The 12,156-nt window shown below is 38.6% G+C and overlaps 2 protein-coding genes across 2 annotated transcripts in view; one reads left to right on the forward strand and one right to left on the reverse strand.

Annotated features, from left to right (window-relative positions):
- Nucleotides 1-197: 197 nt before the first annotated feature.
- On the reverse strand, nt 198-8,377 carry rnaset2 (ribonuclease T2). Its single transcript, XM_029428763.1, has 10 exons — nt 8,214-8,377; nt 7,086-7,163; nt 6,844-6,898; nt 5,721-5,776; nt 4,881-4,938; nt 4,507-4,571; nt 2,227-2,340; nt 1,953-1,998; nt 1,759-1,833; nt 198-1,630 (listed from the first exon to the last, which is right to left on the reverse strand). Exons 2-10 carry the CDS (start codon nt 7,154-7,156, stop codon nt 1,436-1,438), a joined length of 735 nt encoding a protein of 244 aa, XP_029284623.1. The 5' UTR covers nt 7,157-7,163; nt 8,214-8,377; the 3' UTR covers nt 198-1,435.
- A 2,542-nt stretch (nt 8,378-10,919) lies between these two features.
- The window catches only part of myom2b (myomesin 2b), a 31,675-nt gene continuing 30,438 nt past the window's right edge, over nt 10,920-12,156 (forward strand). Inside the window, exon 1 of the mRNA XM_029462231.1 lies at nt 10,920-11,069. The gene's annotated coding sequence lies outside the window, so the exon portion shown is untranslated. The remainder of the gene's footprint in view (nt 11,070-12,156) is intronic.

A 12,156-nucleotide genomic window follows, 5' to 3' on the forward strand; every position in this document is an offset into this window, starting at 1 on the left:
TTTCCTGCAGGTGTAGACAGACATTTTGATGAGATGAACCTTAAAACCATCCTGACACCACTCTTAGTTTTTAGGCAGATTGTCATTCTATATTCATTCACCTTGATCTATTTATAGGTAGAATTAACTTCAATTACATAAATGCAAATAGATGCACTTTAATAATATTGCATGTTATATAATAAGAAGGCATTGACTAGATTTTGAAGGTTTTATTGACATTAAAAAAATAATAATATACAAATGATCATTTCAGCAACAGCATTTTACCTCTGTGGCTGTAATTATAATTATAATTTCACCTTTTATCTTACACTGAATTGATTTAGATATGCACAAAAACAGCCATAGCCAAACAGCCCTATTAGAAACAGGTGATTGTACAAATAAATTGGGGATTAAATAGTGTTTACCAAAACATTTGCAATATGTTGGACTCATATCTGTCAAAATAAAAGACGTAGAAGAAACTGAAGCATTTACTTAACACACGATGTACCATATTAACTTTCTCATCTATACATAATGTATGGACTATTGGTTTCAAGCTAAAACATTCTTCTTTCAGCAACATAGCCAGACCTAACCAGGCCTATAACATAACAGAAAAAGAATGGCTTATGTAATCAGAAGGTAGCTAATGACCACTACCACTAGTTTATGATCCCTGAGAGCTGTTGGTGATTTTGCAAAGCTGCAATTTGTTAAAAAAGTGATGGCCCCTGCCTCCAAAGCCCTTAAAAATATGTATATTACCCAATAGTATTTGTATATGGATTTAACAATAAGGAACACCAGCTATTTTGATGTATTGGATTAATTTAATTATCACAATGTTGAAAAAGCATTTATTTATTAACGAAAAATCCAATCACGCAAATAAGAAATAACACTTAAGAAGTCGCACATAAGGACACAAATGTGGTACAAAATATGGTCCGTCCGAGAAGATGTAAGGTTTGACATCTAAACTACAAATAACATGAAGTAAGAGTCACCTGCAAATCTGATGCAAGGCTCCACAAGATACAGTACATAAACTGTCCATCTGCCCGCCCGCTGAACTCACCATGAGGCCCCCTGTTGAGCAATGGAAAGAAACCTGCTGTGCACTATATTGGATCCCGCTACTAGCAAGGGTTAGGAAGGCACTTAATTCCATTAAAGCACCACATAGTAGGAGAGCGTGTGTCCTGGTTTTTGTACGATATAAAAAGAACATCAAAGTACCTGTCACAGGTCATTTTCATGCAGTACAAAGTGTTTTCAGACTCCACTAATTGTGTGAGGGTATTGTTGCCATACATTATTGTTAAAATAATGGTAATTATTGTGAGAAAAAAAATGGAATTAGTCAGTGATCTAAATCACAGTACGTTTGTTTGTATGTGGAGTGGGCTTTTGCGTTTCAGTTTGCACATGTACAGTATGTGTTTTATGAAAGAGGTGGGTAGTAAACTGGCATATCCTGGTCACACACACTGAACCCAGATGCCTTGTCAACAGCAATGGGACTGTCCCATTCTCCCTTGGATGTTGTCTTCATGGTAAACTGTTTCTCACAGTCCAGGAGGGTGAAGTCCGAGTTGAAACAGATCTCAATCTGCCCCAAAATCTGAAAATCTGCATTCTGTAAAACACACAACTTTATGTCAGCCGACATTTGAAACACAAACAAATGCACCTGAACATCTCTGTAAAGTAGGACCGTCCAAAAACAAACAATGTATTATTTGAGTGAAGTTAGGCTGTTTATACCTTTGACGGATGGACACATTGGATCTTAGGTGTGACGCTGTAGAAGTTTTCTATGACTCCTTCAATTTGTGAAAGCTACACACAGACACATTAGAAGCAGAGGAAAGAGCAAAAGTGAGAGGCAGTATTATTACAGACCATATTATTATGAAGCACTTTCATGCTGTATTCCTAACATAAAAGAATAGACCTACTTTGTAGTAATTTTCTGAAGGGGTGATATCAAACTTCTTCAGGATGCTACAATAACAGAAACACATTTATATTTGAGGCTTTGAGGTGTTTTATCCAGAGTGACTTCAAATAAGTATACAACAGTTGCCAGATTATATGAACTACACTGTGGACAGTAACATATGCAGGGTTACCAGTGATCAGGAACATCAACACAATGCTAAGAACTAGAAAATGAGACTTTCGGAGGAAAGAGGTGTTTATGTATGTGTGTGGGTGTGAATGTGTACATACCTGTCCAAATCCACTTTATGGTATAGTTCCAGTGCCTTGCCGAAGTATTTATGTTGGCTATTCAGAGAAGCTGCTTTGGCTGCACATGTTCCATGTTTGTGCCACTCATACTTCCTGTTGAAACAGACAGACAATAGCAAAAGGTTTTAAAATGATTATATGCAAAGTAATGCCAGGAATACACTACATAATAATGATAATCTCAATACGATTAGTTTTTGAGACTAGAACTCTGAATATGAGCCTGTAGTCAGAGCTGGTTAAGGATAAATATAATCTGAGCCGAGTGTGTTTGTCAATTACTGTAATCTATGAAAGGCAATTGATAAATGCACGGTGCTGCATTTTATAATCTCATCTTTATAGAGAGATTACATAAACTATAACATATACCATATACAGTATATCTCAAAAGTGAGTACACCCTTTAGATTTTTGCAAATATTCTGTTATATCCTTTCAGGGGATAACATTATCCTACTGAAACTTTGATATAACTTAAAGTAGTCAGTGTGCTGCTTGAATAACAGTATAGATTTATTGTCCTTTGAAAATTACTCAGTACACAGCTGTTAATGTCTAAACAGCTGGCAACAAAAGTGAGTACACCCCATAGTGAACATGTCCTAATTGTGCCCAATGATGTTGTTTTCCCGCCCTGGTGTCATGTGACTCGTTAGTGTTACAAGGATTCAGGTGTAAATGATAAGCAGGGCTGTTAAATTTGGTGTTTTGGGCACAATTCTCTCTGAATGCTGGACAACATGGCACCTCATGGCAAGGAACTCTCTGAGCGGCTGAAAAAAAGGATTATTGCGCTTCACAAAGATGGCCTTGGCTATAAGAAGATTGCCAACACCATGAAAATGAGTTGCAGCACAGTGGCTAAGATCATACAGCGGTTTTCCAGGACAGGTTCCACTCGGAACAGGCCTCGCCAGGGTCGACCAAAGAAGTTGAGTCCACGTGCTCAGCGTCATATCCAGAGGTTGGTTTCCAAAAATAGACGTGCGAGTGCTTCCAGCATTGCTGCAGAGGTTGCAGAAGTGGGATGTCAGCCTGTCAGTGCCCAGACCATACGCCGCACACTGCATCAAATCGGTTTGTATGGCCGTCGCCCCAGACAGAAGCCCCTTCTGAAACCGATGCATAAGAAAGCCCGCAAACAGTTTGCTGAAGACAATGAATCCAAGAACATGAGTTACTGGAACCATGTCCTGCGGTCTGATGAGACCAAAATAAACCTGTTTGGGTCAGATGGTGTCCGGCGTGTGTGGCGGCACCCTGGTGAGGAGTACCAAGACAAATGTGTTTTGCCTACAGTCAAGCATGGTGGTGGCAGCATCATGGTCTGGGGCTGCATGAGTGCTGCCGGCACTGGGGAGCTGCATTTCATTGAGGGACACATGAATTCCAATATATACTGTGACATCCTGCAGCAGAGCATGATCCCCTCTCTTCGGAAACTGGGCCGTAGGGCAGTTTTCCAACATGATAATGACCCTAAACACACCTCCAAGATGACAACGGCCTTGCTGAAGAAGCTGAAGGTTAAGGTGATGGACTGGCCAAGTATGTCTCCAGACCTAAACCCAATTGAGCACATGTGGGGCATCCTCAAGAGGAAGGTGGAGGAGTGCAAGGTGTCCAACATCCGTGCGCTCCGTGATGTCGTCGTGGAGGAGTGGAAGAAGATTCCAGAAGCAACCTGTGCAGCTCTGGTGAATTCCATGCCCAGGAGGGTTAAAGCAGTGCTAGATAACAATGGTGGTCACACAAAATATTGACACTTTGGGCACATGTAGACATGTTCACTATGGGGTGTACTCACTTTTGTTGCCAGCTGTTTAGACATTAACAGCTGTGTACTGAGTAATTTTCAAAGGACAATAAATCTATACTGTTATTCAAGCAGCACACTGACTACTTTAAGTTATATCAAAGTTTCAGTAGGATAATGTTATCCCCTGAAAGGATATAACAGAATATTTGCAAAAATCTAAAGGGTGTACTCACTTTTGAGATATACTGTAACATGCAGTATCAAGAAGACAGATATGTCTGAATATTGCTCTCACAGCAACTAAATGTGTGCACATCTAAGAATACACAGCATGGTATAGTGGTGTAAGGTACATTAATGTCCACTACTACAATCAGCGTTATTATACAGTAATTAAGAAGTAATTATCACTATGTAATTACTTGATTATCCAAATCCACATGAGGATGCATTGACAAAACAGACAGTAAAAATCGAAGGATTGATTGATGCAATACCAGAATCCAGCAGAAGAGGGGTTAATCAAGTCAGGCCAACTCTTCTTCATGTCTGGAAGCAAGTCCTGAGAAAACCCACAAAAAACTGATTTATTTCATCTATCAGTATATCAGCTAGAGAAAATGAGATTTTTTTTTTTTTAATTTCCCTTCCCAAATGTGGTAATGCCTGAAATCAAAAGAGCTTTTAAAATGGCTTTCTGAAGAATTAAGTATTGTTAACTTTTGTTGTTTCTTCTTTGTCCTGCCAATTGTAATCTGTGTAATTTCAGTTTTCTTCTTGATAAATTAAAGTTATTTACAAAAATAAATATTACTTTCATGAATTTTCCACCCCAGTTATTAAGACGCACACAGCCTGAGCAGTGTTGTACCTCTATTTGAGAAGAGTTGAAATGCCACGATGAATTGCAGTCAATTCCTTTATCTGGCCTGGAAAACAGTAAGATTCACAGAGAGAGAGACAGAGAGACGGAGCGAGAGAGAGAGAGGGAGAGACGGAGTGAGAGAGAGAGAGAGAGAGAGAGAGGGAGAGAGAGACGGAGTGAGAGAGAGACAGAGAGAGAGAGAGAGAGGGATAGACAGAGAGAGAGAGAGACGGAGCGAGAGACAGACAGAAAGAGAGAGAGAGGGATAGACAGAGAGAGAGAGAGAGAGAGAGCGCGCGAGAGAGAGAGAGACAGAGAGACGGAGCGAGAGAGAGAGAGAGAGAGAGAGAGAGAGAGGCAACAGTTATTATAACAAAGCAACAGAGACTTTTCAAGTAGCTACTTTGCCATGGGTTGCTCGACTAGAAGTGCTACCTTATTTCCACTTTCCTAAATAGGTCAGAGGCAAACATGTAATACATCCCTGTAGTACTTTTTCATGCGCAATGTTGTTCCTATAATATATATATATTTAATATGTTGTAATAACGAAAATTTTCAGACAGGACATTTACCGTAACAATTTTTATAAAGTGGTAATACCAGGCAGGAACAGTAACATCTGTCATGCTGATAGAGAAAAGAAGACACTCTTATCCTATTAATAACCACACACACACACACACACACACACACACACACACACACACACACACACACACACACACACACACACACACACACACACACACACACACACACACACACACACACACACACACACACACACACACACACACACACACACACACACATACATACATACATACATACATACATACATACCAGAGTCCATGTAGTGTCCAGTAGCTAATGTTGGGATGACAGGCTGGGTGTTCCATCTGAAATGTATGAAAATAAGTAATGTAACTCTTAATTCTGTTATTAGTAATTAACATTCACTAATACTCAGCTGGCAGTGTCTCATTCATAACCTCAATGAAGGTGCATGAATAAAAAAAGGTTGAAATGAACGCCAAGTTAATTTGGGAAAGTAGCTACTAGGGCTGCAACTAATAATGAATTATTACCGATTATTTTTGTATTATTCTTAGATGAACCGATTAATTCTCCATTAATTGGCTGCACCACTAACAATGCTTTACTGTTTGTACTCGATAAAAGACTTGCAACACTGTCAAATAGAAAGGGGAACTGCAGCAACGTTGTGGCTTTCAGTTAATGACCTACATGTACTACAGTATATCTCTTCAGTTGACTCTCCTGCATAGTGTTGACAATTCTAAAAAATCTCTTCCGAAATTTGCCTTGATAGAAACTTCTGAGATTTTTAGATCAGTCTTTTAGCTAAATGGGACCCAAGCAAAGAGATGACAAAACTCAAAGGTTTGAACCATCACAGAGGTTTTCAAGAAAGCAAAGCAAGCGAGAAATGTGCGGTCAAAACCACAAAATAAGGGATGTGTGTTTTGTATTGTGACTTATGGAATGAAAACTGCATCTTCCCATGTTGAACAGAATATTGCCTAATCACACAGCCAGCCTCATGACTAAGACGTAGACATCACATGATATTTGAGGATTACACAATGACTGAGGGATATACTGTAGTACACTCTGGGCTAATATAAGAGGGCAACATTGTCTTAATATGGGATACCATGTTATTAATCAATTTATCATGATTGTTGGACAAAGAGTATCTATCCATACTAGCCCAAAGTTGTCACAATGTGGTTATATTCATCTTGGCTGGCTAGACATAATACTTTAGACACAGAAATGTATTGCTGTGGCTAAAGTATTATGTCTGTACAATTTTTATTATTTCAACCTTTGCTTTTCCTACTGTGATATATCAAATTGTGTTCTGTGTACATCTTTAAAAAATGTCAAAATGTTAAAGATAATAAATAAATAAATAACGAAAAGGCAGGAAGAAACTCACACCACAGAAGGTGCTCGGCCAGTGGTGGGTCAGGATCAGTTTGGTCCACATGTGTCTGAAATATGCACACACATACATTATTTCCAGTATTTATACAGAATCACAAGGACACATTATCTAGTGAGAGTTAATATGTACATTTAATAGACATACAAATTGAGAGGCAGAAAATAGAAGTTCATTAGACCATCAACCATCATATTCTATACCTACAGTATATTACAGTATTGTGCTGCACTTACGGAGGTGAAACCACAAAGGCAGATGACAGGGCTGCCGCCAGGCAAAGCAGAAGTAGGCAGCGGAGTCTCATGTCTAACCTAAATGAAGAGAATATATTTGTCAATTAAGAGCTGCATTTATACAGAACTCAGTATTGAATATCACAACAACCCCAGGTTGCTTCAACATCCACATTACAACAACATGAAGAAATTAGTGACTGGAGAATGCATGCATTATTATACAAGTACATGTCTATAATAATAGATTTTGATGAAAACATTTAGACAATTACATAAATTGTAGATTTGTAGACTGGTTCAGTAAGCAAGAAGAACAGGCTCATGTGCACAGCATGTACACTGACACAATGAGAAACAGTGGCTTGAACTGTGGGAGGTGAGATGTATTTAAGACATCCTGTGGCAACTTAATTAGACAATCAAAAACCTTTAACCCAGCAATTTCTCCCTCAAAATACACAAACAATAACACACTACACATATTTCCCAGGCCAGTTTACAAAACTGTAGGCCTTCCCTAAATCCCATCAGCCATGGAGGCAAACATTGAGCACATGATTCTGAAAGTAACGACAGCGATTATCACACATTTGCTTAAATGTGCAATTCTGTGTCACAACTCAGGATGAAGCTCGTGTGACGAATTTGTCCAGTTTGTGGCAGTAAAAGAGCAAAACAGTCCTGCGTTATGGGCCCCGCTTTGAGCAACAACACAGCAACAATGCCGAAGATGTATTCATCTACTTCCTAGAAAGACAGCAGCTCTCTAACTCTGCAGCAACCGTAGGAAACAATGGCGTATCATTAACATATTAATGCCATTGGAATATAATACACGGACAACTTTGAAGGGAATGGTCAGTCAGGCACAACACATGAGCCAGTATTCTGTAGTTAACATAAACTAACGTTAACTTGCTCTAAATCTACATTACGTACCTAAATGTGTTAAAAAGTTAGCTAGATATGCCGAGATAAAACTCGAATTATATCGGCAGTTTGACGTTAAACTTTAGTCAGTTGACGTAAAACTAACGCAACGTTAACCTATCTCAGGGCACAACGGACACTTTTAACCGAACAACCGTTGGATTAAACAAATATAAAGTATAAATTGGCTCTCACCTTGTGTCGGGTATGTTACAACAAATATGTGTGGTGGTTAATCTTGCACCGTGCTGTTAATCATTTAGAAAAACTTAAACTAGGTTTGTACATTACACCGGATAGAGTACAAGGGAACAGTCTGTTGATGTCCCGCAGCCGCTTCACAACCTGTCTGTCTGCTCAGCCAATCGTCAGCGCCGTAAACGTGATGCGTCATCACGTGGTAGGGTGGGCGGCTTGATTTATTGTCCGGACCCCACCGGCTGCTCCTTGTTCATAAACCTTGTAGTGATGTTTCAAAACACAGGTTCGCTGATGTAACATTGTACAATCGTCCCTTTCAAGACAGAATGCATTACCGTGTACAATATAAGAAGTTGTTATGATAGTTTTAGGACAGTTCATGCCACAGGTTGTCTCATCTTACAGAAGGACTTATTATAAGACATAATTAAAATGTAAAATGTCAGTTCTCTAACAAAGCTGCATGCTGATAAAGTTAATGATTGTGGATATAATATACCAGATGAAAACAGTCAGTGAACAGCTTCAGTGCTTAGGCAACAGCATTTGTGAAATTTGGAAGTGGTGTCCATAAAGTGTGTCAGAGAATGACAGTTTGGCAATGCGTTCACAAAAAGGGATTTAATTAATCTATGGTTATATTAATAGGGTGCTCAACAACTAAACAACACTAAATAAATTATTCATAGTTTTAAATGTATATTTGCTGGATGTTATATTTTGTCACAGAGAGTCCTGATAGAAGGGACATGAACATTTGGACTACGTCGATTACAACACATACTTTGTAAATGTCTTTACAGCATCTGCAATTGTTGGTAAGCTGCCATCCTTCATGCCTCTAAGCTCAACATAAATCACGTGACCTAAACAGAGGGACAGTTGATAACATTTTCTCTCTAAACGACTCAGATCCTGGTCAGTGTAAATCCAAGATCAAAATAATGCTTATGTGTACTTGATGAGTACAGTGTTGCAGAAACGTGTTTCAAATAGTCTAAATAGAGTGACAGTCAGCTACATGTATTGCATGTCTACCTTATGTTTCTTCATTTAAAGACACATATTTAGTCAGACATTTTCCCTTTTGTAAACTGCTCTGCACTCACGATTCATAATTTAAAGTTAATCAGACAGGCCTGACTTATTAAATGAATGAGCGCCCAGGGGTTCCTTTTAAATAATGACTCAATATAAGGCAATGTGTAAAATGAAGTATTTCAGGAGACTAAAATAATATAATTATTAATTTTGCTATGTCTCAAAAATGTCAAAAAGGGTTGCATAGTATTGTCAAACTATCATAATATTCTAGTGGAAGAAGCAGATATTGATCATTCAACAAAACTGTACATATATTTTAAATGTTCAAAGATCATTTCTTTTAATGCTTTTTCTTCTTGGTTCAACTTGCTGAGTGTATGTACCACCACCTCATTACTCTGGAGCCCTGGTTTACCAACGTCTCACTGTCAGCCAACAACATAATGTACTAAAATTATCACTGGGCTCTGGTTACAGAGTGTACTAACACATGATCAACAGAGGGCTCCTTTTGACCACAGACAGACATCGTTCCTCTTTTTACCACTGACACAGACAAAAAGAGTAGACAAAGATTACAACAGTGCACAGAAGTACAATACATCTTACATGGACTGACTGAGGTTTATGAACATATTGCCCATGTAAGACATTCAAGATTTATTAAGGCATAATAAACCATTAATGATCGAGTCATATGTCTAATGTGTCTGTCTAGTTTTCACTTCAGGATTCTATTGACTTCTGACGACTCTTACCTCTCACAGTTTAACCTATCTACAGCATTATTTTAATTTACATTGTATTTAGAATTTATTTTAAATCATATTTAGCATATATGATATTATTTGGAATTTAATCTCACATTATTAAAATATAAAAGCTTCCAATGTTATTGGCCTTGTAAGTCCAAAAAACCCAGGCTACATCGCTCCCACATCACATACTCTCACTCTCTTTCCTTTCGTCAAATGTAACTCCCGTGTTGTCCCATCATATGATTTTGCCTCAGATGTAAAATGTGTTCCACAGCTCCTCCACTGTGTCAGAAATAGTCTAGCTGTAACTGTACCTAGTTTTATAAATAGGCTCTGGCCAAAGTTCAGCGTGCGACAAAGTGTCTCAAGACGTTTGCAGATGCAGAAAGATCTCAGAGAGGGACTTAGCTAATGTTTAAAGTACAACCAGAACGATTTCAACGTATATGAACATCCGTTTACTGTAGATATATATTGCAAAATATAATTAAATTAAATCAGAGTTTGAATGTGCAATGCTCAATAAACTTTTGCATGCTGTCTAAAGTATGTTTTATTATTCAACAACTATGCCATTGTGGTATGCAAACAAATGAAAGTGACCAGCCTTGTTGCAACGTGGCTCTTGAATAAGCACGCCATATTGCTGCCTATTCTGTAGAGCTAAAAATGGTTCTTGTAAATGTGTGGCACTGCCCCCCATAACAGATTCCCTGCATTGTGTAGATCAGCTGGTATACTTGAATAACCAGTTGTTTTGCATCCGTTGTTGAGCTAACGTGTCAGAAACCAGCAATTAGGCAAGCCACTTAAAACTGCAATGGGCAAACTCTGTTAATTTAATAGTTGACTGGTTGAAGTGGCCCTGAGTCTTGAAGGATACTGGTTATATATAGGCAGCTCTCTTTCCTTATAAGGCCTCAGGGAGAGGCAGGCGGGGGTCCGTTGGAGACGGCTGGTGGTTTTCTTTGGCCTGGTACTTGGTTCAGGCTGACTCCCTGTGGATTCAGGCTGATAACCGAAGTCGCTGCAAAAGAAATCCCAAGGGGTAAGAAAACTATAATTTGATTATCTTCTAGTTCATATCATCTCTGTATCCTTATCTTTGAATCTACTTTTGTTTCAAACCCAACTGTAGCAGGTGGAATCAGAGGGGCGGAGGAATAGAGATAGCAGATTAGGGCATGACCAAGAGATGTTGCATGGCCCCTAACCAGAGCTGATGATACTTAATGTGATGAATTATAGGATGTATGAATTATAAAGGATGTGCTGAAATGCAATCTGAATAAATGAGTTAACCACTGTTTTGAGGAAAATTGCCTTGTTTGAGGCAGGACAAATACCCCGCAGATTTATGAGTGTTTATCATAGTTAGACTCTTAATTGGTTAAAATGGACTCCCACTGGAGAGTCATATTTGGTGGGAGCACTTGTAACTGTTGTTTCAGTGCACAAATAGCTGGTGTGTAGTTCTGGGACTCATACTGTGAGGACTTTATTTGATCTTTTTAAATTAAGGAACTTACAATACAAATGAGCTATTATTATTCCATTGTATTACAATTGCCACTAGTGAGAACACAGCAAGTGTTTGTAACCAAATGGCAACTGTTTATGATAAAGCTGCAGAATATCAGAGGTTTTACGGTTGAGAATTTTAGCGGTTTCCTGTTACAGACGGAGAGACTCGGGTGTCCTTTCGCACACATTTGTTCTGTTACAGTATATGGGACTAGAATATGACCTGCTTGCACTGAAAACTCGCCTGAGGGCTGTTCAGTTTAATACTTATTTCCTTTAGAAGCACAATATCTTCATATGTCTGTTGCTTGGATTTTGAATTGTATTTTGTGACAAAGGCTCTAAAAAGGTATTATCTTGTTCACAAGGAACCATTGGGACTTGAAGTGAAAATTCACCAACTTTTTATGTGGATGTCCAATCAGTGTTGATGGTAAATGTAGTCGATTGAAGCAATAAATTCCTCAGTGTGTGTTATATTGACAGAGAAAGTTGAGTTTGCAGCTGCAAAATCTGTTTTGCATCCAGCAGCGTCATTTGACGTGATGTATTTGGAAGCAAGAAAAAACTACAGCCTATTCCAGCTTGGATTTCTAGCCTCCGCCTCTGGG

Source organism: Cottoperca gobio, chromosome 3 (genome assembly GCF_900634415.1).
Source record: "Cottoperca gobio chromosome 3, fCotGob3.1, whole genome shotgun sequence".
Classification (NCBI taxonomy): Eukaryota; Metazoa; Chordata; class Actinopteri; order Perciformes; family Bovichtidae; genus Cottoperca; species Cottoperca gobio.

What these genes read in the sequence shown, in the direction of transcription:
- rnaset2 (XM_029428763.1), bottom strand. Translation starts at nt 7,156, where the DNA reads ATGAGACTCCGCTGCCTACTTCTGCTTTGCCTGGCGGCAGCCCTGTCA. An exon ending in CTTCAGAAAATTACTACAAA is followed by an intron (nt 1,834 to 1,952) that starts GTAGGTCTATTC and finishes GTCTGTGTGTAG; the next exon opens with CTTTCACAAATTGAAGGAGT. An exon ending in AATGTGTCCATCCGTCAAAG is followed by an intron (nt 1,631 to 1,758) that starts GTATAAACAGCC and finishes TGTGTTTTACAG; the next exon opens with AATGCAGATTTTCAGATTTT.